General features: G+C 37.6%; 1 protein-coding gene across 2 annotated transcripts in view; it reads right to left on the bottom strand.

Annotated features, from left to right (window-relative positions):
- Window positions 1-25,521, bottom strand: part of CNTN4 (contactin 4) — a 952,644-nt gene that overhangs the window by 149,676 nt on the left and 777,447 nt on the right. For both annotated transcript variants that reach the window (XM_025885702.2, XM_073901561.1), the window contains exons 8-10: window positions 23,685-23,882; window positions 7,676-7,778; window positions 4,928-5,112 (exon numbers count right to left, since the gene is read on the bottom strand). In XM_025885702.2, coding sequence (XP_025741487.1) covers window positions 4,928-5,112; window positions 7,676-7,778; window positions 23,685-23,882 — 486 coding nt within the window. The remainder of the gene's footprint in view (window positions 1-4,927; window positions 5,113-7,675; window positions 7,779-23,684; window positions 23,883-25,521) is intronic.

Here is a 25,521-nt window from a genome sequence, read left to right as displayed (position 1 = left end):
CACAATTCACAGCGCTCACCATAGCACATACTCTCCCCAGTGTCTATCACCCAGCCACCCCATGCCTCCCACCCCCTACCACTCCAGCAACCCTCAGTTTGTTTCCTGAGATTAAGAATTCCTCCTATCAGTGAGATCACATGATACATGTCTTTCTTGATTGTACTCTCTTAACACCTGTTACCTATAGGAGAAATACAAAAGATATTAAATATCAGGTTCTTTTAGTTCACACTTCATTCTTCTAAATGATGACTATATAATACTATAGGTCTATTTGTGAAAGAAAGGAAATGACTATACAGACACAATGAGGTGAAAAAATGAGTAATTATCAAGTGAATTAAATCCATTTTATACTTTCCTTTCCCTTCCTCAAAGATAATTACTTTAGCACTCTCATTCTACTTTGTCTATGTAGACTGGCTACAATACCTAACGGGACAGCAAGCTGTGAGCTTTGTGGAGAACCAGGAACACCTTAGCTTGCGTGAACTTTAATCTCTGCTTCACTCTGCCACTTGCAAACAGCTTAGCACAGAACAATGGTTCTCACAGTATGGGCTCTAGTCAAGCTGCGACAGCATTACTGAAGCATAACTTTTAAAAAATGCAAATTCTCAGGTCCCACCCCAGCCCTACAGAATCAGGACCGCTGCATAGGGCCCAATATTCAGTATTTTAATAAGTTTTCTACGTTATTCTAATGCACACTGAAATTCAAGGACCTCTAACATGGAGGAACAAGCCTGGCATTTGGAATCTAGCTCTGCTTCTTATTATGTAAACTTAAATCGGCTACAGAATCTCTTTGGGAAGCAGTTCCATCTACAAACTGAATTTATAAGAATAAGTCTTATTGGCTCTAACTTCAAAATATATGTTAAGTCTCTCCATTTATTTTCCTTCCTTAAGTCATAGCCACCAACATCTCACCTGATGGCTCCCTGACTGGTTGCCCTGCTTTTGCTCTTGGTTCCCCATAATCTATTCACCACAAAGCAACCAGAGTGGTCTTTAAAGACATGAATCATATTGAGTCATTTCCCTGCTTAAAATCCTCCATTATACTCAAAATAAAACCCAAACTCTGTGCCTGGCTTGTAAGGTATCTGTCATCCTCCAATTTTTCAAAACTTTTTGCCTTTTCTCACCATGATTTAGTTATACTGGCTTTCTTGATGCAGCTCAAACATGTCAAGTGATTTCCTGTCTTGGGGCCTTTGCAATTCCTTACCTTCTGACTGGGATGTACTTCCCTTGAAAGTCTGGCTCTTTCTCATCCTTTAGTTTTCAGCTCAGAGTTCAATTTTCTGACTAGTCTTAGGAAGCCTCTCCCCTCCTCCTTATTTTCTGTCACATCATCCTAATTATTTTCTTCATAATTCTTATCACAATATGAAATTTTCTAGTTCATTTGTTTGCTTAATAGTATATTGTCTTCAACTTCTAGTAGAATACAAGCTTCTTGAGGGCAAGGATTTGTACAGCAGCCCTACTGCCTAACATTGCCTGCCATAGGTATAGAGATCTTTTTAGGCAACAGGCTTGAGCAATGCAAATTTGAGCAACGCGAAAGGGCCTAGAGTGACCACCGAGCTGAATGCAAACAGGATCGTTAAGCTGCCCACCTGAAATAGTCTAAGGCCCTAACTGACCAATTACAACAGGGCAAAGTTCCTAAGATTACCAAAAAAGGGAAAATCCCTTATGTTTCCATACTCCCTCACTCCACCCTATAACTATAGCCCCTCACCACTGCCTCATGGCAGACATTATCTCTTTTGCTGTCCTGCTCACTGCTCCCTTGCAGTGTTCAATAAACTTCTATCTCCTTTTTTATAAACTGGGTGAATTCTTTCACTGCCTGTGCTGCCTGCCCCACCCAATCAGGATGTCCCACAATATAGCAGGCAATGAAAAAAATAGTTGTTGAACAAATTAATAATATATTAAAATCCTTGGAAAATTTCTACCTTGAGCATTAAAGATTTATTGTATTTTACTCTTTAAAATTACAGATCTGTTTTGTAGGAAGTTTTTTATGCTGAAAAATGTCTGAAAGAGCAGATTAAAACTAGACCACACTGTATAATGTATAAACTGATCCAGCCACTATATCCCATACCTGAAACTAATGTAACATTGTATGTCAGCTATACTCAAAATAACAACGACAACAAAATAACACAACAGAAACTAGACCACACTGGTCAAGTGTAAGTCATGGCAAAAATAAATTGGAAAGACAGGGTAGGGTAAAATGTTTTATTTTAGAACTAGTTTTAATTCTTCACACATCTCAAACATGAGTAGTACATGCTAACCTAAAGGTACAGCTATAGTGGGAATGCTCCAACCAGAAATAGGGGCTCCCATCATTCTGACACAGGGATGATGGGAGCAATAGAATCATGTCCAGCAGGCCCCTGGAGGAAGGTTAAATGGCTCCAGCGTGAGATGAGAAAAATGGCCATTTTGCTAAGCCAGATGAGAAGTTAGCACACCTGTGGTTGTTGAAGTGGAGACTTGATGAACAGAATAAACAATTGGAACCATAAAAAGAGAAGCAGGTTTCTAAAGTCAAACCCATGGTTTATAATCCCTGAGCATAGCACATCTTAATATTTTAAGAAATTCTCTTGTCAACAAAGACAGAATGTTCATGGATATGTGACTGGGGCTATTTTCTCCCCTTTTGTGATCTACACAGTGATTTTAATTATAATAACTCATTTAAATTGGAGATCTAGACAGCTGGATATTAGGAACTCAGCATTGGGAAAACCCAATAGAGACCAAAAAAATGAGAGAAAAAAAATGACAGCCAAGCACTTTTGTATAATTAATCTCTCCTGTGACAATGAAAACAGTTCGATAATTTCTGTGTCACTGATATGCTAGTTAAGGAAAAACAAAAGAATAAACATAGATGCAACAGCCAAGTGCTATTAAAGTCAATTGATCTGACAAGCTTTCTAATACCAAGGGTGGTTGACAACTGAGAAAAAAGCTGAGTTATCTTCAGAAAGCAGGCAAATTTCATTCCGCTTTTCCCCCCATGCATGGATGCAGATAACTTCATTTAAAAGGGAAACACTGTTAGAACCTGATTTTCATCTCCAGGGCAGGATCCCTGAAGAAAAAAAACATTTTACCGCACAAGGCTGAAGGCCAGTGACAAGTTTGATTCTCTAGAACAGTGACTCTGGAGTATTCTGTTTCCAATGCAGGAAACTTTGATGCACTAGAAAGCACTATACCAACTCCTGGTTACAGAACATTCCATACTTCCATAACAAAAACAGATAGTTCACTTAAAAGAAAACCACGAAAGCGAAAATGACTTTAATCAATTAGTTGAGCAACTGAAATAACACTTAGGAACAATCACAACTAAATTGAAAAGTCTATTCAGCTAATAAAAAAGAGAAAACATTGGCCATTTACCTGAATAATTTCAGGTTGTCTTTACCTGACATATAAGAAATCATTATTATGCTCATGAGAAAAAATGTACCTAAACACTTGAAAAATACATCAGTTTTATTTCACTAAAGAAATATGTAACTTTTGGTTCTATGTTTTTTCAGTCAATGAACTATGGAGTCCTTTGCTTTTCAACCAATCAAATATGGTATCAACTACCACAGTTTAAGAAAGAGCCAAGATCAAAAACCAAGTCCATTATTTGACTTGAGTAGAATTAGTTCTTTATAATTGTTGAAGAAAGATGAATGATTAAAGAAGTGTGTAGGTTTATTCAAACAACTGTTCCCCAGGTAGGTCATCATGTGAAATAGTTTCTAGAACCATGTGTGCTTGCCTGCCACCCTGGATATACCAGGAATGTGAGTTCTAAATCCTGAGGGTCATGTGGGGGAGCTCCCTGCAAGCTAGCTGATACTCAGAATCTCCATTCAGTTTCCAATCATGTTTCTAAAGAAGATTTTATGACTAATGAACAAAGTCTTTGGCTATATCTTAAAACCGAAATGCTTTGGAAGAAGAATTGGTGAAATAAATAGGCTTTGCGGTATCTGTTATTATCAAAAAAAAAAAAAAAGACATTTAAAACGTCTGCTACAACTTGCCTCTAAAGAGCTACTCTCAGCATTTTAGTATTCACTGTTGTATATTTAAACTATTTTTGAATAATTATCAATCTACAATAGTTATTTCCAATACCCTAGAAAGATGGGATTCAGACATGTTCCAATTTGGCAGAACTCAATTTGCTTTCAAAATGCCTATCCAATGAAATCCCTTTTTGGATTTCAAATCGATACCCTAACAGGGGTTTCCAAGATTGGCTAAATTGATGACCACGTGCTAGCGGTTTTACATTTATATTATGTTTGGATCAATGCCGATGATTTGATTGGAATAGGAGCAGCTGCACATAAAAAGTCTCTGGGGTGAGAGAGATTTGTCACGCTCCACTCTGATAAGAACTAAATTTGGGGAGTGTGCATTTTTAAATGTTCATAGTACCACATTAAGTTGCTATCAAATAGAAGCAATTACAAAGAATTAACGTGAGCCCCAAATCAAAATTCAAAAGAAGAAAAGCACACGGTTTAACAAGAAATACGTCAGGAGAAGGAATCACAAAAGCTTTCCGGTGTCAGGTTTACAGCTTGATGGAAAGAGGAAAAATATTTCCTTTGCATTCCCACTAATACCCATCTCCCAAACACCTCAGCCTGATTTCTTCCTCTCTGCTCCGTCAACATCTTTGCGTCCCACCCTCACTCTCCACACCCAGAATCACCCCAGGAACGCTAATTAGCAGCAAACCAAGGGTTTTACACAGTCCTATTTGACACAATCTTTCCTGACAAGCCTGAACGCAAACTTCCCAATTTATGCTTTTAATACCAAGGTCTGTAGCATGACAAATGATAAATTGCAAATGCAAACTTACCATAAAAAGTCAACTGTCCTCTTGCTACATTTTTCCCTCTTGAATTTTCAGCCACACATTCATATAAACCAGCATCTTCCTGCTGAAAATTGGGGATTTCAAGAATTCCATTTGACTTGTGTCTTCTGGCTTTCCTTGCTATAGGCTTTCCATCAGCTCTTCTCCAGATAATAGTTGGTACCGGACTGATAGCGAGAATGAAAAGGAGTGCATCAAATTCGAGAAAACTGTGTCTTTTATTTGAACCTATGCTTCCCATAACCCCATCGTTTTTGGTTCTAAACATATAAGCTTGCCTTAGACGGTATTTCCCAAACTTCATTCATTCACATATCACTATTATGATTTTAGCCAAATCCACATTTCTAGTATTACTAGTCTATATATTGTGTTTTTCTTAGACTCAAATAACCTTTCTTAACCTTGAATAAAAACATGTGATATTATCACTAAAATAAGAACAGATTTTTGTATGTTTGTTATATTTTTTAGTGTAACTGTTTTTTCCTAAATCATAAATATGAAAATAAAAATGTTCATGCACAAATGTGTCAGACTGAAGATGACGGCAAATTCTTTCATTTTTCCCATATGAGGTCCAGGTCCTCCTCCGCCTTAAACCTGCTGGGTTGTTTGACTACTTTGATTATTGAAATAAGACAGAAGTGATGTTGTGTCACGTCAAGGGTTAGGCAAGAAGAAACTGGCAGCTTCCACTTTCTGTCCCTTGGAACATTCTCTATAGAACCTTACCAGCTTGTAGCAGCAGTTCACTAGGAGAGTGGTTTGAGGAAATTTCACTTAAAATAGCAAGATAAGGGAAGAAGCCATCTGTGGAGTCTTTATGTACTCTCAAGGCATCTATCATCCTACAGCCATAACAGTGAGAACACATCTTAAATTGCAAGGAGGGCATCATTGAGTCTGCAAATCAATGGTTTAGCAAGCTAACCACAGCTTTTAAGATTGCAACTTCCTACCAGGGGATACAATTATTTACTTATTTATTTTTCACAAAAACACACACAGAGAAGTAATTAGGCTAAAGACTTGCTAATCTTCTCTGGAAAACCTGAGATGGTATTTAAAAAATTAAAGCCATCAATTCTACTATACTTGTTTTAGAACAATTTAAGTTAATTCAACAGACTCTAACTCAAAATGCAGAAAGGGCTCTATCAAAAGTACATTACGGGTGCCTTTACATTTGATGAGATATACACTTAATATGTGCCTTTAGAAATAACTGTACTTAGACATAGTCTTCCTGCTCGTAAGTGGGCAATGATGATGTGTTTTGGCAGCTGGATATGCATACCCAAACATTTCTGTGTAGACTGGAGGAGCCCAATTTTGGTCTTTTGTTTTTATTCCAGTGCCATTCAAGCACTGTGAATAGAGTTTAATTCATACCCCCTTTGAAGTATGAATGATGTGAATTTTGCTCTTTTTCCAAAAAAGATTTTTCAAGGTGTCACCTTGCATAGTTTACCAAATTTATACCTAGCCTATCCAGCTACCTGCTTTCACCTTTTCCCTGGATTGTGTTTCCCAATGTATATATTTAAAATAAAAAATGGGGCCATGTTATGCTGTTTAGCAATCTGCTTTTAGTCTCTTAGCAATAAATCATGGGTATTTTCTCTGTCTCATATGTCGTTTTACAACTTGACTTTTAATGTCTGTACAGTGTTCAGTTCTACAGATATGTCATAGCTTACTTATTTAAAGTGGTAAGTTTTCAGGATACAAAAATTTATCATTGTATTGTAGCTTACACTGCCCTGACTTAAAAACATGGAAACCAAAAGAATCCTTTTATTAGAGCTGAAAAATCAATGATAAAAAGGAACATCTTTCTTCTATGGTTGCTGTGAAATTCAAAAAATATACAGAAACAGATTAGATGCTAATACCAGGGTTGAGCACAAGTTAGTGTTGTTGCCTTAGTCAACATTTGGGCCCAGGGAGAGGATGAAGAATTAGCAATGGGCTAGCCAGAGAGAGGGGGTTGCGTATAGAGAATAACATCAATCATTAAAATCCACAGATGATCTAAAAATTCTCATTTCAGATGACAGTGTGTATCATTTGTGCCAAACCCTTTTTTCAGGGTTACTGGGAAAATCTTAACTGATCTGTGTTTCATTTTCTTTAGGCCCTCTGAGAGATACTCTATGGAAAAGTTAAGGGGATCTCAAGTAGGCTTATCACTCCACAGACTTAATAATAAAGTTGTGAATAATTTTCAGATATAAGATCTTACGTATCTTTAGTCAGAAGAGAAGGAAATCCAAAGTAGAGAGAAGAGACTGGTCATTTAAAAAGAAATTCAAGAAAAGTTTGATGCATCCTCTGTAAACTAGGGCCAGAATGAAAGTCCATATTTTCCCAAATAGTCAGCTTGAGTGTACCTCAGATGAAGACCATTGTTTTCCTGCCATTCTGGGTTAGAAAGCATGCACATTACAGGTCACAATAACAGAACAAAGTACTTTTTCAGAATTGCCCATTCTCTTCTCCTTTGTGGCCACATCAATTGTGGCAGCCTAATCCCCCTTGCACCATTACATGTCCCCTCTCCACGGTGAGAGGGCAGAATCAAAGATGCATACATAGAATTACAAAAAGAAAGGCCTGTTTTGCTTTTCAGTCACCTCAGAAACTATCGCTGTAAACAGTGCAAATAAAGTTCTCTACCTGCCCCAGCCGAAGGGAGGGCAAGATGGAAGAGAAACCAGAACTTACTTTCCTAAGGCAAAGCATTCCAGCTTCACTGTCGTTCCTTTGGCGGTCGGCACTGTTTCTGGGAAATGTACTTCTATTTTTGGCTCATATTCACCCATCACCCCTGTGAATAAACAAAGGAACTAAGTCTTTGAGGTTCTTTTAAAATGTACATAAGTGTTTTTCTGTTAATGTAGGATGCTCTCCTACATCATTATGTGCACAATTAATTTCTTCATTTAAAGCTGGTTCTATCTCTAACCAGTCTTGAATTGGGGCTCTTCTCCCAGGTAGTGCGAGGGGAAATTCTGTATCACAGTGCCATACCGTCTGCGTAGGATCAAATTCTCTGTGCATACAACTTCACTTATCGAAAAACCTTTTTTTTTTTTTTTTTTTTTTTTTAAGGCAGTCATCAACCAAAAAAGGAGGGGAGAGATAAAGTCCTAATCACCAGGAAAATCAAATAAATTACTTTTTGGAAACATACTACAGAAACATTTTAAATATTCAAAAAAAAATACTTCCATGATCTATTACGTCTAGATAAGAAAAAAATCTGAATAATCAATTTGTGAACACGAATTACTTTATCATTCACCTTCAACACCAATCTGAATTAATCATAAATTTGTGCACAGAAGGTAACATCAAATGCCAGTATTGTTGTATTCTGAACCAATGTAAAAAGGACAGTAGGAAGCAACTACAGAAAAGAATCTTAAAATTATACCCACCTTCCTAATGGTATGTTTACTCTGAAGGTCATATTCTCCCACTTTGCCATACCCTACAAAATGCACAACTGTGGCCAAGGTAACACAACCTAACAATCTAAGTTCATACTTTATAACTAAGGACTTATCAATTATTTCTTATCAACACATTCTTGACCCCATCTCCCACTACTCTAATTGATCAAATACATTTATTTCTGTTCAATTTCTAATCCTTTTGCATGGTCTCTGATTCAGCTGCGCCAGTATAAAGTTTGGAATTACCTAACTTACTAAGAAATGATAGGATCCTCCATTTCACCTCTCTTTTAGGTTTCCCATAGTTACAGAAAAAAAGACTGAGGGATTCAGAAGAAAAGGTAAAAGCAAGGAACAGAGGAGAACAGGTACAGTGACAGAGAGAAATAATTCCACTCATTTTGCAGAAGTGATCCTTTTCATCCGCAGCTTCAATGTTTGGGAAGAATCAAGGGGATTTCCTTAATTTGTAAAATGAAAAATCAACGCTGTCAGATGGCATACCTGTCTAGCTAGGTTTGCTATGAGGTATGTCATCAGAAGTGCAAAGTTGGGGCGCCTGGGTGGCTCAGTTGGTTGAGCGACTGCCTTCGGCTCAGGTCATGATCCTGGAGTCCCGGGATCGAGTCCCGCATCGGGCTCCCTGCTCAGCGGGGAGTCTGCTTCTTCCTCTGACCCTCTTCCCTCTCGTGCTCTCTCTCTATCTCATTCTCTCTCTCTCAAATAAATAAATAAAATCTTTAAAAAAAAAAAAAGAAGTGCAAAGTTGAACATAACTGTTTGGTTTTTTTCCTTTCCTAGAATGACAGGGAGGATTGGATTTGGAAGGGACCCTTGAAATAATTTAATTGAGCATTTTTAATCTTGGAATCCATGGATGCACACCTTACCACAGAGAGGATCTATAGCTAGCAACCTATTCTCAAAAGGACTCTGAATAGGGGCACCTGGGTGATACAGTCGGTTAAGTGCTCGACACTTGGTTTCTGCTTAGGTTGTGATCTCAGGATCAGCCCCTTGTCAGGCTCCCCGCTCAGTGTGCAGCCTGCACTCTTTCTCTCTAAAATAAATACATCTTTAAAAAAAAAAAAAGGACCCAAAACCACTTTTCCCCCAATTATAATCAGTCCTGATCTGTCTTTTCCTTTTGTGAGCAAGGTTGTAATCTCAAAGGGGTCAAGCAGTTTATCTTCAGTTTTACAACAAACTAGTTAGTGTTTCAGGCTGCATCTCTCATCCACGATTCCTCTTTTATTATGGCGTCTTACCACTGCAATGAGTAACACTACAAAACCAGATTCAGATACACGAATTCCATGCTTGCCACAATCAGATACAAAACCATTCCTTCCTTTTTGGCCGGTCTGAGTTCTCTTGCACCTAAATTTTGGTTTGCCTTTCTTTGAGCCTTTGCCACAAACCTGGGCCAGTAAAGAAGTGGTGCTTGCTTATGACAGCATTTGCACACAGCTGCTGAACTTGCTAATCAACAGCGTGTGGTTGACTCATCGTCCCATAAATATCAGTAGTATGACTATGAGTGCAGGAACAACTTAACACCTTTTAGTGCTGTGTGTGTGGTTATGTACTCCAAGAGCAGTGCTAATTAAAAAAAGAATTGCTTCGAGAAAAAGAGGTCTTTCGTGCTCCCAGGAAATCAAAACAATCTGCATTGCAGTGTATCCTGTGTGGGAGGGAGAGGAGACAAAAAAATACAAGGGGCAAGGCTGTTTCAGCAGCCATTGGGTTTTCCCCCTGCCTCCTCTTTCTATAAACATTCATATACACTAGTTTTCTTTAACTCAGCTCTGAAAGATATACCACGGAGCAAATATATCTCACAGGACCGTTTCCTGAGAAACTGAAATATCACTGCAATAAAGAGACGGAGTGGAAGATCCCCTGGCCTCTTCTCTCCTCATCCTAAACTCCTACATACGAGGGCTCAGACTCGAAGTCCACTCTTCTGGGATCCTTTTCCTCCTCTGTCTGGCCTGTTTTCTAGCTCATAGTGGCCTCTAAATGACCAGAGAGCAACAAAACTTCTTTGCCTCAGTTCTCAATGTTTCCCCTGACTTCTTTAAAAAAAACAAAACAAAACAAAAAAACCACACACACACATTTATGGAGGTATAATTTACATAGAAAAACCTGACCAATTTTAAGTGCAATTCAAAGATGTTCAATAAATTGACCAAGTTGTGAAGCCATCACCATCATCCAGTTTTAGAGCATTTCCATCACCCATGATCCTTCCTACCTGCTCATAGTCAATCCTCAGAACCTGTTTCAGCCCCAGGCTATACCTCTAATCTGCTTTCTGTCTCTGAGAACTGCCTTTTCTGGACATTTCATATACCTGGAATTAGACACTCTGTGTTCTTTTGCATCTGGACCCTTTCACTTGGCAGAATGTTATCAAGGGGGGCGCCTGGGTGGCTCAGTCATTAAGCGTCTACCTTCAGCTCAGGTCATGATCCCAGGGTCCTGGGATCCAGCCCCACGTCGGGCTCCCTGCTCAGCGGGAAGCCTGCTTCTCCCTCTCCTACTCCCCCTGCTTGTGTTCCTGCTCTTGCTATCTCTCTGTCAAATAAATAAATAAAATATAAAAAAATGTTATCAAGGTTCATCCATGTTGCTGCATGAATCAGCAGTCTGTTCCTTTTTATTGCTGAATAGTATTCAACTGTATAGAGATTCCACATGTTATTTATTTGTTCCCTGGTCATATTAGCAACAAGGTAACACAAAGTGAGTGGCTTAAAGAAAAAGAAATTTATTCTCTTACAGTTCTGGAGGCTAGAAGTCATAAATGAGGGCTATGACAGGGCTCCACACCCTCTGACACTCTGGGTAGAATCGTTCCTTGCCTCTTGCTGGCTTCTGCTGGTGGCCATCAATCCTTCATGGTCCTTGCCTTGCAGGTCCATCACTCCAGTTTCTACCTCTGTCATCACACGATATTCTCTCTGTGTGTCTTACTGTATTTTTACAAGGACACCAGTCATATTGGATTAAGGACCCACCATCATCCATAATGAATTCATTGAACTAATTATACCCAGAAGACCCTATTTTCAGATAAGGTCATATTCTGAGGTACTTGGGGGGTTACATCTTCAACATAGCTTTTTTTGGGGGGGACACAATTCAACCCATAATACCAGTTAATGGGCATTTATTTAGGTTGCTTCCTCTTTTGGCTATAAGGAGTAATGCTTCTAAGAACATTTGCATGCAAGTCTTTGTGTGGAAATGTCTTTCATTTCTCATTTTCCCCATGATTTTTACATGGATGACTTTTCTCTTGCTACATGTCTCAGCTCAAATGGTGCTCCTTCAGAGAAGTTTTTTCTGAACACACTATCTAAAATAAGTCCCTATGTTATTCTTTACTAACATCTTATTTCTTCTATGTTAATTATCACAATTCATAATCATCTTGTTTATTCATGAGTCTAGTATCTGTCATTTCATCTAGATTGTAAAATGCATGACATCAAGTAATGTGCCTGCCTTTTTCATATGTACCTCTAGTTTCTATCATTGTTTCTTCACTTAATAGGTACTAAAAAGCTCCTGCCATATAAATAATGTCATTTTACACATAAAATTCTGGGCCCCTCTCAAACAACATTACTGTTTTTGATCATCTTTATAGCTATTTATATACATGTTATCTCTTTGAGCTTTCATTTCCTGGAGGAATGGGAATTCTGATTTTTTTCTGTAGCCCTCACAAATCCTAGTTCAGTACCAGGCACATGAAAAAAAAATGTGATCAGTAGGAATTTTGTGGAAGGGAGGAAAAGATGGAGGAATATGGGTCTTATACTATGACACATAGTAGCCATTAAGTCAAACATGTACTTCTTTCCAGGCATGGAAGTCATTTCTAAAGTATCTCATCACGGCTTCTTGTATGAGTTTACTCGTTTATACCAGGTGTTTTTCTAAAATGAGCTCTAGGTTGTTTAGGTGATCATACGGATGATTTCTGGGTTGATACATACTGATCTATATTTATAGCTATAGAATTAAAGTAACAGAGTTAGTAATATTACAGATTGATCTGGATTTATAGCAGTAGTTATAGGACATAAAGATATGGATCAGAGATGGGATGGCATGGTTTTCATGATGTTTAAAGAATTTTCATTATATATAAAGATTGTCCTAGTATTAAAGTCATAAAAAATGAAGGAAGCAATTTTCTCCAACTGTATTATCAACATTTTGGGGGGAGGTGGGCACCTGTGAACTGTTTCATTTAATTTGGTTACATCTGGCCCAAGCTATATTTTTATTTGACTGTTTATTTCATTTTAACTATTTTGGCCTTTACTTTCTACATTAAATTTAAAAAGCTATTGCCGTTTTTATTTTTTATGAAACAAAAGGTCCCTTAAAACAAGAGTACATTTTTCAAGTCATTCCTCTGACCACCTGTACACTTTCTAACTTAATTGGTCTACAGCTGCTCTGGTGATTTGCGGAATGATTCGGCAGAAAGAGGCTACTGATGGAATTGCTCCAGACCCTTTTTCCATTTTCAAACTATTTAAAAGGTGGGAAGATATAAAGGCCTAGCTATGTCCATACAACCAAAGTAAGTAGAAATAAAGAGTGCATATCATATAGTCAGAATCAACCAGGATATATAATCTCTGTAATATTCCCTTTCTCTTGCATGATTTCATTCCTTCATGATATAATTTGCCTACAGAGACAACCTTTGCTTTCAGTTTTAGAGACATTTATACCTACAATTTTAAACATAAAGAAAAATAGAAGTCTCAATTCACTAAAATGCATGTCAACATTTTCCATTCGGGAGTAAGAGACCCACCATAACCATAGTGGAAGTTCAGTACTTGAAACTCTACAGAGTCCTCAGGAGTCAAAGGCTTAGCTATATTTAAATTCCGATGGAGTAATTCAGTAAATATTCATGTAACACCAACCATAAGACAATGCACTGTGCCTAGCAATGGGAGCACAAAGTGGATAACTCACACCTGATTGTTATCTTTATGACACCTGTAGGCTACTCTTTTCCAGTGCCTTTCATGGTGACATATGCAGGCAGTGACTGTTTACTGAATAACGAAAGAGCTGACTTTCTGAGGAAGACATGGCTAGAAATTCCTTGTTTTGTTTTTTTTTTCTAAACTAGTGGTTCTCAACCTTAAAATCACCTGGAGGGCTTAAGTTTCTGATTTAGGAAGCTGAGATAGAGCCCAACAATGTGCATTTCTAACAATTTCCCAGGTGATGTTGAAGGTTCTGGTCCAGAGAGTATACTTTAAGAATTTCTGTAGTAACCATGACATGTTAAGTCAAAGCAAAAAGTACAACACAATAATACTAGACTCTCCTGTGGGCTAGTCATTGGAAGAGTATTAGTAATGGAACCCTACTGGGGACAATGCCCAGGGGACCCTGGATATGACCTTGTGGCAATGACTGTTCCCCTTTTGAAACCTAAAAAATCATTAAGGCTGATGTCTATAAGAACATAGAATTTAACAAAATAACTGGCAAATTACAGAATATGAAAGACAAATCAGTCACACACCATGCTTGTTTCACTACAATTTGCAGAGTTCTGTGTTGGCAGAAAGAGGCCACTTTGCAGAGTTGAGTGCCATAACATTTTGCCAACACCTGCCTTAGCTGGAATCTGTGCTTGCTAAATTAAACCACAGAAGGGACTTTTAAAACCCACTTCCACAGAGTGGGATTTTCTGCTAGAAGAAATTGCAAAAATCATCTTATGAAAAGTTCCCACATTGACTTTCTTTTGGACTAAGTCATATGATGTGTAGTTCATTAAGCTAAAAATATTTGGAAATACCTCATTAGTCCTACATATCCCTTTGGCTGAGTTTACACCTTGCTCTTTTAAAAAAGACTTGTTTTGCTCTGGGTTGAAGGAGACATTGTGAGGTCTAGGGACCATCCAAGGAATCCCTTCTACCACTCTCCACCCTCCAGTAGATGGATTTCCATTGAATTTGAGGCCACAACTATCCAAACAATGACTCCCCCAGTGCTGTAGAGGAGGAGTAAGGAAGCTGAAGGTTGTACATCATCTCTTAAATTTAGGTTTTAGGCATCCTCAGAAATCTGTAGGATGTGAAAATAAGCATGTTTTAACTTTAAATCTGAATTCTTTCCTTCCTTCTCAATAATTAAAGTGTAGAGATAACTTGAGTTACTCCAGAATGCTATCTCCGATAAAGGTAGAGTGACCGTATCCATGCTTGACTATAACAGTCCTGGTTTACCTGACATGCTGAAGTAATTGGCTAAGTTTCCAGTTTGGGCAGTTAATTATAAGGTCACCTTCTTTAAGGTGAAAGAAAACCAGCTTTCATCTTCCTTTGAGTAAGTACTTTTATGTTCAGCCTACTAAAAAGTTCTTCATATTGCCTTGAATTATACTCTCTCTCTCCCTCTAATTTGTACATGTTGGTCCTAGTTCAAGTCTGTGGAGCCACAAAAAACAAGTCTCTTGATGGAAAGTCTTCATATATTTAAAGATATTATCATGTTGTCAGTTTGACAAAGTTTGATTGTAAAGTGACAGAGAACAAGGATTTTATTTAGGTTTTGTGAGCTATACAGTCTCTGTTAACTCTGCCATTATAGCTGGAAAGCATCCACAGAGAATATGTAAACAAAAGGACATGGCTAGAGTCCAATAAAATTTTATTTATAAAAACAGTGGTGGGCTATGTGGCCCACAAGCCCTCGTTGGCTGACCCCTGGCTTAGAGGAAATGAGAAAAACAGCCAAGTTTGAGAGAGCTGATAGAATCGACAAACTATTAGAGCTAACAAGAGATTTCAGCAAGCTTGCTAAATGTAGACTCACACAAAAAAATAGCATTTCTGTACATCAGCAATAACTAACTAGAGAATGTGATTAAAAATAAGAAACCATTTGCAATAGCAACAAAAATTATAGAGAATTTAGGAATTAACTAAGAATACCCAACATTTCTATGGAGAAAATGTTAAACTTTTTTTTTTTTTTTTTTTTTTTTTTTTTTACAAAAACAGGCCACAGGCTGAACTGGCCTATAGGAGGGAGTCTGCTGATTCCTGCTTTAAACAGATACTGTACCCACTGCCTGGAATTCTTTTCCTTCCTCAACTCTTGATGGAAACTTAGGCTGATCCCCAACACCAGGCCAGATTTCCTCCCATCCAAGACACGATTATATGCATAATCTCACTGCACCCTTCACTGCTCCTTGTTGGCTCTTATTACAAAAGAAATTTAAATGAACCAGCTTTACTTCTTCACTCTCCCCCAATTCGGCCCCACTCCTGCCTTAGACTGCAGTTAGGCCTCTCAGCTGGAATATAATTTGTGATACACAGACTTCTGCATTCCTGGTGACAGGGATACAACAGGTACTCAATGAATATTTGTTGGTTAAATGCATAATCAAATGAATGCCCCAAGCCATCTCTATTTTAGGCTAGATACCCCTACTCCCCTTATTCATTTCAAAATCCCTCTGTCTGTACATGTGTTTTCTGGAACTCAATTCAATGATTCTAGTAAGAATGAAACTTTAGACACTTCATTAATTTGGAATTCTCTAAGACTACAGGTTTCCAGGGAATGGGATCACATCTTTTTATTTTATAGTGTACCACACACAATGGATACTTAACAGATGCTTCCTAACTGACTAGCTAAATGACCATCCAAGACCTTTGGCCCCCATGGACCTGAAATGGAATGACTGTGCTAGAGGTCTAAAGCTGACTGCCAAGTTTCTAAGCTTGTCAAGGCTTCAAAATATCCAGAGCCATTAAGACACTATTAAATCAGATTAGCAATGGCAGTTTAGCAAAATATCTCACATCCTCTAGTCATTTAGATAGTCTCCTCATAAAACACATTTTACGCCCACAGATCCTCAACTGTGATGTTGTTAGAGAATTAAAAACAAGACATGATTGCTGTGACAAAGCCACACAAAAGTTGAAATTAGAAGTGAGAGTAAAATAAAGCAAAGTGTTTTGCTATAAACTCTAGATCTTAAGTAACATAAAAATATGTCTAAGTGAAGAATGTATTTCTACCCATTGCCAGGCAGAAGTGTCATCCTTGCTAGTCTACATGCTAGGTCATCAATAAAAGGTTGTAGGTCAAGTTTACAATCAAAAAAGATCTTCTTAATGAATGAGTTTTTGATCTGATCCCACAAGGTTAATTAAGTGGCTAAGAAATCAAGCTGCTTTGTTTATGAAGACAAACAGTGGTTGTTAATGTTCACTTGAGGTTCTAATCCAGCTTGGGGCAGTATTAAAATGTTTACTACGAACAGATGACATATCATAATGGAGGATACATTATAGTGCATCTATATTGTAAAATATCCTACAATATTCTAGTTTTATCCTTTCCATTTTTTAGTCTTTGGTCTTAAATTTGGAACTTTAAGGGGGATGTAGTCTTCTGAGCCACTAATGGTCAACAGAGGCGAAGTCTCACAAATGACCATTTTGGTCAGAAAGAGTGCATGCACCTACTTTTGTGCTAGGACACAAATGTGCTAGCATTGGGAGGAAATCCGAGCCAATGAATAGCATCTGTTGATTAGCATCAGATATTACCTGGCCTGTGTGAATACTGGGATTGGAGTAAAGTAGTATAGAAGAGTTGTGGCTAGAATCCTAGAGGATAACTAAATTTAAACTCAGATATGACTTGTTACAAATCACACATTTTAATAGCTAAGAAAACTGAGGACCAAAGAAATGGCATGATTTTTGTCATGTGAATTAGTGGTAGATCTGAGACTGCAGCCCAGATTTCATGACTTCTTTTCTTCTTGACTTTTAGTTCTGTCCCCCTTTCACTGCATCCCAGGTGAGGCTACAGCAAAAAAAGACAAAGCTGGCTGGCACCGATCAGCGACATTCTCAACCTTATGTCCAGCACATCTCTTTCCGTCCTCCTTGCTCTGAAACTGCAGGAAGCTGAGGTTATCAGCTAGTCTTTTGTCCACTGGGTTAACGCTAATTTCAGGGGAGAATGTTAAATGCTTCAGTGCTCACCATGCTCAGCATTTTCATGGCTATATAAAATTAGGCTGAGAAAAATGAGTGAGAACTTAGAAAAATATCTCCAGTTATTTTGGTTATATATGAGAACATAATTTTAAATATTTAAGTTTACATTTTAATTTCCAAAGACAATATATCTAGTGTATATAAACATATATACATTTATACAACATAACCCACATCTATGTTTATAAATGTATATCCAAGAGAAGGGGAGAGAGAGAGAGAGAGATTTTGAAACACAGAGAGGATAAATACCATCCCCCCCCGTTCCTTAGTATTTCTTGTAATTAGAGTTCTAATTGGGGATAATATTCAAAAATATTTAACATCCACTATACAAAGCATGGACCCATCAGGCAGACACTGGCTGTAAACTACTTAAAATTTGTCTTGGTTCTAATAAGCAAGACAAAGAACTGCCAAACTAATCCCCAGCCAGCCTCAAGGAAAACAGAGAAAAAAGGCAAAGGTCATATAATAACTCTTGCTCAATTATATACCTGTGTATGTAATGTACATAAACATCCTCATGGACATGACCTCATTTTCCCAAGATTGTACTAATCTCTGCTAATTCTTCTCTTCATTAGCCATTTTACAGGAAGTCAGGGATAGTGATTAAATACAGTAGAAATAGCCATTATAACTATCATCTAAATCTATGATTTCCCTTGTACTTAATGCTCTATGTGTAATCTATTACCTCTGTTTATAGAAATTTAGGGACAATTCTTTGAAATCTGTGTAGGAACCTCATAATAGAGCAAGCTCATCATCATTAATAACCAGCAGTTGGCTAATATTGATCCAGAGACTACTTTAGTAGCTGTCATAAAAATAATTATGATATACTTTTCTCAATTAAGTCTTTTTTCTTCATGGTACCTAAGCAACAGGTGCACTTCCCACATAACAAGTTATATTAATTTTCCAACGTAGATTTCAAAATATCTAGATAAACTCTGATATAAAATTCTCTCACATTTGTCTAATAACTCAATTTTATACTTCCTACTCACTACATAGCAACACACAGTTATTTAGGAGAACTATCAATACAAAAAATTTTTAAAAATCATAGCAGGGGCGCCTGGGTGGCTCAGTTGATTAAACAACTGCCTTCGGCTCAGGTCATGATCTCAGGGTCCTGGGATCGAGCCCCGCATAGGGCTCCCTGCTCGGCGGGAAGCCTGCTTCTCCCTTTCCCACTCCCCCTGCTTGTGTTCACTCTCTCGCTGTCTCTCTCTGTCAAATAAATAAATAAAATCTTTAAAAAAAAATCATAGCAGAAAAGAAACAAGGCAAATCTGTTAATCTACAGCCCCAAACAGCATTGATGAAACTCAGTTAAGTAGCATGGGGACGGAACACTGGGAATTTGACCCTGATTCTTCCTCACCTTACTCCCCTGGCCTTCAATTCTCTCCTTTCCCAAAGAATAAAGATAAAAAGTTGGATAATCTCTGACGCCTTATAGGGCCAATCATCTGGAAATAACCCTTTTACCAAATATATTCCTAAAAACTCAAAATATCTCTAATCATTGTAGAAAAAATGAAAACATACAACAAAGCAAAGAGGAAAAAAAAAGAATTGAACATTTTACCACTGAAAGTTAAACACTTCAAAGTTTAACACTGTGAACATTTTGGAGAGTAGTATTTCCAGCTTTCTCTGTCATCATCCACATAACACTTTACAAAACAAGGATAATACTATCTATTGCCTATGTAATCTTTTTTTAAAAAATATAATTTGTTGAGTATATCTAGGTAAGGAGGTTACTGGTGTTGCATTTTATTTTGTCACTGATCAAAGCACTCTATTTGTAATTTAACCCAGAAGATAAGCCTCTGAGCTAGATTCCATCATCTTCACTTGACTGATGAGAAAACAGAATGAAATGAGGCTAAACTGACGTCCCAAGGTACACAGCTAGTAAGTGGTACAACCGAATTTCACCCTGGGGACCTGGTTTCAGAGTCCTCAGGGCTTACCTCAAACCATCCTGCCGAACATTTCAGTAATGATCTGAGCCACAGGAAGGGGTAAGCATGTGAAGAGTGTGGGGGTGGGAAGGGAACATAAACAGCAAAGTCTTGCTGAACCGTGGTGAGCTGGGGGCAAGGGTTCAATAGGGTCAGTGGGATAAACATGGGACACATCACATTTGATGTCTATCAGGACTTGAGTCAACCGTCACTGTTCACTCTTTATGACTCACTGTAACCTTTCAGGCTGGAAACAATGAATCACAGTCCAGAACTGCTTAGCTGGAACTTCAAGGGAATAAGCTGAATATTGAGGACATCTAGTTCTTTAAACTACATCTGCACTTTGCAGGGAAAATGACCAGCCATGGTAATTAGTTCACTTCAGGCAACAGACTCGGTTGCCTTGTTTATTCACATTTCGGAGGCAGAAGGAGGATGCGAAATTTTGAGAGTGCTTCAGTTAACAAAATGATTGTACAAGTTCTATACAACCTAGTATTTATCAGTTTAATATACTGTCGCAAAATACAAGATCATGCAGAATGATAATTTATTGATTTCATTTTCATAGAATAGACCTTAACAAGAATGTCATCTTTATTTTGCAATCTCTTCTTGATTTATATTTCCCCTTTTCTCTTATTTCCAGACAAGAGCTAATTAAATAACCTATTTTGTCCTTAGTAATATAGTTCAAGTATCCATTTTATATACTCCAGCCTAAATGGGAAAGACATATTATGAATTTTCACCATGCAACTCTCATGGAAATTAAGAATGAATGGGCATTAATTGCTGAAGAATGAGATCCTTATTCTGCTAATTTTGTGATAAAATATTCTAGTAAAAAACATTTGTCATCTTGATGAAGATATACTAGACAAGTCAAGCTATATCTAAAAGCTAAGCAAGAGACAAAGTTGCTGGCAACTTGAGGTGTCCGTGGTAATTCTGGAGTTCTTGTGTTCCTGATTTTTTGTTTCTTCTAGCAACTCTGTGCAATGTGTCTCCTGGGCTGTGTCTTAGCACTTCATCAATATTTCATTACATTTGTGATTGGACACACCTGAATGGATAATAACACCACTGAACAGACATTTTGGCATAAGTGCATTATAAGCAGAGGTCAGAGGGATTTATTTTTAAATAATTCTGTACACAACGCCAGTGGAGCCCATCTTTTGAAAAAGGTTCTTCATCCTTAGGTCTGGAGAGAGAGCATCAATAGCTTTTGGAAAAAAAACAAAACAAAATGGTCCTTTGCCTACTTTTCTCTTTAAACTGATAAAATTTTCAGTTTTATTTCATATAATTCAGCTTATTCCAACATATTAATTTAACACATGTCATCTGGCAAGCACTGTGCTACTCCCTAGAACAAAGCTGGATGAACTGATGATCTGTGCTTGATCACAATTTCAGCAAGGGGGGGAAGAAGGCAAGCTGATAAGCATGTGAATATATCAGAGGAGTATTATGATAGAGAGATGGGACAAGAAGTGCAAAACAAATAATTTTTTCTCTTGCCAAGAGAGAAGTCATGCTTTTGGCTTTACAAATAATGACTAAAATAATACTTTGGATTTTCCCTTATAAATCTGCTCAGTAAAACCATTTCAGTAAACGGCATTCCCATAAACCCAGTTGTGACACCACAAATCTATGTGTCATCCCTGACATTCTCTTCCAACGCCTCCCACATCCAGTGCCTCAGCCAGTCCTGACAGCTTTATCTGCAGACTGTATCCTCAATCTATCCACTTCTCTATTATCTGCTGCTACTCCCTAGTTCAAGTTGCCACCATTTCCCAACTGAATTATTGCCAATAATTCTTTATAGTCTTTCAGGTGGACAGCCAGTGTCCACTCTCACTTGTATGAAGTCCATTTCTGCACAGTAGCTAAGCCAACTTTTTAAAAAAAACACACATCACTCTCTTGAATAAAATCCTCTTAGGGCTTCTCGTTGAACTGGAGATAAAATCCGGTCTCTTCTCCCTGGTCTACATGATCTGGCTGCTGATTCCTTTCCAACCTCAACTCAAAACACCCTCACTCTGCTCACTGTGCTCCAACCATGCTCACATGCTCTTTTCTTCCTGAGCATGCCAAGTATTTTTTTGTTTTTGTTTATGTTTGTTTTTACCAGGGTTCTCCTGGAGAATATAAGTGCAATGTGACAGGTCCCTAACGTTCTTGTCCACGGGCACCAGAGTAGTGTCTGTCACACAGTAAGTACAAAACAAATACATGTGAAATGCAGGAACAAATAAAGGAATAATCTAAATCTACATTATCTGCTAAAAAATTGCATAGTATTGTGCATGTTGTAAGGGGATGCTCAGACCCTCTTTGCAGAGCTGGTTTGTCCGCAAATACCCCGTTCTGGGAGGTTCAGATTCACAGTCCCACTTGGGTACAAAGTCCCTTCAGTACAGAAGGGAAGAGGGACATATTTGGAGAGAAATCTGAGTTCCAGGCTTGAATTTGCCAATTTGTCAAGTTTTTCTTGTATAAATTCAGATAAGAGGTGGCATCGTGTAATGAAATGAAATGTAGTGAGTGAGGAGTTAAGTAAGATATTAGACTCTGGAATCAATAGGACATGGGAGCCAAGTGTGAATCTTGGAGCCATTAGTTTTTAGCTAGCTGTGTGGCTTTGGGATTTGTTATTTAACATGTCTGAGCCCCAGTTCATTCGTCTATAAAAAATAAAAGAGGATATTCCTCATACAGTTGCTTGAGGTTTGAATGAAATAATTCTGGTGAAATTCTGAGCCCCAGCAAATAGCAAGCTCCTAGTAAATGCTTGTTATTAATGTTCTTGTCTGACAGTTTCCTCACCTGTGTAATGAGTCTAGTAATTCCTGTTCATAATGGAAGGTTCCAATGTGCACTTGATGGGAAAGGAATTCAGAAAGAATAGAAACATGTAACCCATGACTGCTTAAATCATGTTGGCCATTTTTTTTTAAATTTTTTATTGTTATGTTAGTCACCATACATTACATCATTAGTTTTGGATGTAGTGTTCCATGATTCATTGTTTGTGCATAACACCCAGTGCTCCACGCAGAATGTGCCCTCTTTAATACCCATCACCAGGCTAACCCAGCCTCCCAACCCCTCATGTTGGCCATTCTTAAAAGACTTAATTATGCCTTTGTTTTCTTTTACTCAATAAATATTTATTAAGAAGCATCTATGTTTCAGTTATTTCAGATATACTAGTGATCAAGGCAGTGCGTGTGTTTCTAAACAGCAAGTTTATAGTTAGGGAGACAGGTTTCACACTGGTAACTGTAATACAGAATGAAGAGTTCTTGGGGGATAGTAATAGGCTTTATTGGACTTTATAGAGAAGGCATCTGATGCAGAATAGTGGAGAGGGGGGTCAGGCAGAGATGACTTCTTGGAGAAAGTGATATACTTGAAGAAAAGGAAGGGACCAGTATAAGTCAGTCAAATGAAAGGCTGAGACTCAGAGAAGGAAAAGCATTTAAAGAAGAGGGAAGAGAATACATATAAATACTCAGAGTGGAGAAAAGGTATAGTGGTACTAGATTTTGGTATACAACTCAATAGGATTATCTTTGAAAAGCACATGGTGAATTACCATACACTGTTATGCCATCTATCTAGATAATTAAGGTGAAATTCATCTATTTCTTGAAATATTTTTTACAAAATTGTTGGAAATTAAAACTTATTTCTCAAGTAAGCATTGATATTCCTGTGTTTCACTGTGGTGTGAACTAGGTCATTAGTATCATTAATCCAGAAGTTATTTGAATAATTTAAAACTTCTTTCTGGACACTGAATATTAAATTCCATAGAATTGATTAATGACCTAGGTGTTCAACCTTCCACTTCATGCTGCCTGTGTACACATTTTAAGTGAAAAAGAACAAGAAATAGATTCCTTTGTTATTTATACTTACCTAAATCCACATTCCATTCCTGTTGAGATTAGCAATTAAACTTCTAATTAGTTTTCCAAAATGGATTCATGGGTTTATTTCTTACACAAATGGAGAAAATATAGGTACCAAATGTAAAACGTACTGAACTTTTCTTACATTTAATTTAGGCTATCAGGGTTTGTGTGCCAATAATGTAACAATTTTTCACATGCAACACGGGACCACAAAAAACAGAATTAACAAAAACCCTTAGGAAACTCACCATCATTTCTCAGTATTAGGGGTGTGGGTGGCCCCAGGACCTTGTGATTTGTCACTGTATTTGTAACCACGCAGGTATAATTCCCAACATCAGACTTTTCTACTTTGGCAATATATAGATTCCCAGTCTCTTGAGAAACGAAGCGGCGGTTATCCTGATAGGAAGGGTATTCATTGAAGATCCAGGCATAGCTCAGCTCTGAAAGCAAAGAAATCACCATTACAAATATGTCTTCTGGCATTGGAACGCTACTGTATTCATGAAAGAATTGGTCAAGTTAGAAATTCACACTGTTGCCCAATGATCCTTTTTCAACCTGCTATTAAATATAAATAGGGAGTAATCATAATCTCTTTAGCATTTTACCAGTACTCGTACTGTCAGTCAAGAAGATTTTTATTTCAAGAGAACTAAAAGATACACTGATAGTTGATTAAAAGAAGTCCAACCTCTTTAAGTCAAGGGAATAAGCATTTATAGTTTACTAAGCATGTGCCAAGTACTATGCAATACTTACTGAGCTAGTGCTCAAATTACAGACCCAGAGAGTCTATAATTTTGATATAGTAAAGCTGGAAGCCACCCTGAAAAACTATTTAGATAACTTCTTTCATTTTATAGATAATAATCACTATAGTGCATCACAGTGCCACATACTTGCATAGCACTTTGGTTTTCAATGCATTTTACAGTTTTCTATTAACTGAGAAACTTTGGCACAGAGCAACAAAGTAACTAATTCAAACTCTTAGCCCTACTGAGGGACAGAATAATTCCTGAGTCTCAATTTATTCTTCTCCCAAAGCCTCTATCAATGCTAATTCTGACTCTTTTCTTACTTGTGAGGTTGAACCATTATTTGAGTGAGATGGTGGTTTAGTATTGCAGCAAATACTTGCTAAACACACACTGACTGACTGGTTGACTGGTCCCAAATGTAAATGTGTATTTAAAAACATTGGCTGAAAAATTTATCATATTCATAAGGGAGTGTGAAATAGCAGTCTAAGAGCAACTTTTTGTAAATACTTATTCATCCCAGGGTGCCAGTGGGACAAGTGTGATTGGCAGCCATACCCGAAAACGTCTGTTTCCAAGTTCTAATTTTTCTGAAGAATTAGGTAAATAAATGCTTTCTGAATGAACATGGGATCCCATGCTTTCAATTTCAGAGAAGAGTCCTAAACACAGTGAGCTTAAATGCTTTGCTGCAGTGAACTACAGTGCCCCAAGGAAATCAAACTTCTTCAGCTCCAGGCATTCCATGATTCCTCCCCTTTAAAGTGTGATCTCCAGATTTGTCCAAAGCTGGAGAAGTAATAGACTAGCCACTGGCACTGATTAGTTAATGTGCCCCATTTTATCTTCAAAAGTTACTTCGGTGGATGAGGGGGAGCAGCTAGATGCAAAAGAAGACTCTGGTTTCAGAACCAGTTAGCTGAATTCTTACACATCTCTCTTTAATAGAATCCAGGGCAAAAGTTCAAATGTATGCAATGTCCTTGGAAAATGTCATAAAGAAATCAGCTTTTTATTGAGAACACTGATTGTTGTAAAAGACACTTTTGTTGTTTAATACTTAGATAAGTCCTAAATGTAATTGACCTCAATAACCAAATGTGCAACAGGAAACAGTCTACCTTAATAATCCACTGTTTACATACATAGGAGGGGTCATGCAGATTGTTTTCCCTTTATCCCTGGATTATAGCATTTCCGCATGTATTATTTTAGAGAGATATAATTACGTTTATATGAGAATAGTTAATCATTTTATTTATACATGTGCCTGTAATTACAAGTAACCCCATGCTGATGTCAAGAGGATACTCAGTAT

This window comes from Callorhinus ursinus, unplaced genomic scaffold, assembly GCF_003265705.2.
Source record: "Callorhinus ursinus isolate GAN/ISIS: 27379988/994484 unplaced genomic scaffold, GSC_fseal_2.0 scaffold15, whole genome shotgun sequence".
NCBI classification, from domain to species: Eukaryota; Metazoa; Chordata; class Mammalia; order Carnivora; family Otariidae; genus Callorhinus; species Callorhinus ursinus.
Note: the sequence above shows the minus strand (reverse complement) of the source record. Positions and strands in the feature narration are given on the sequence as shown.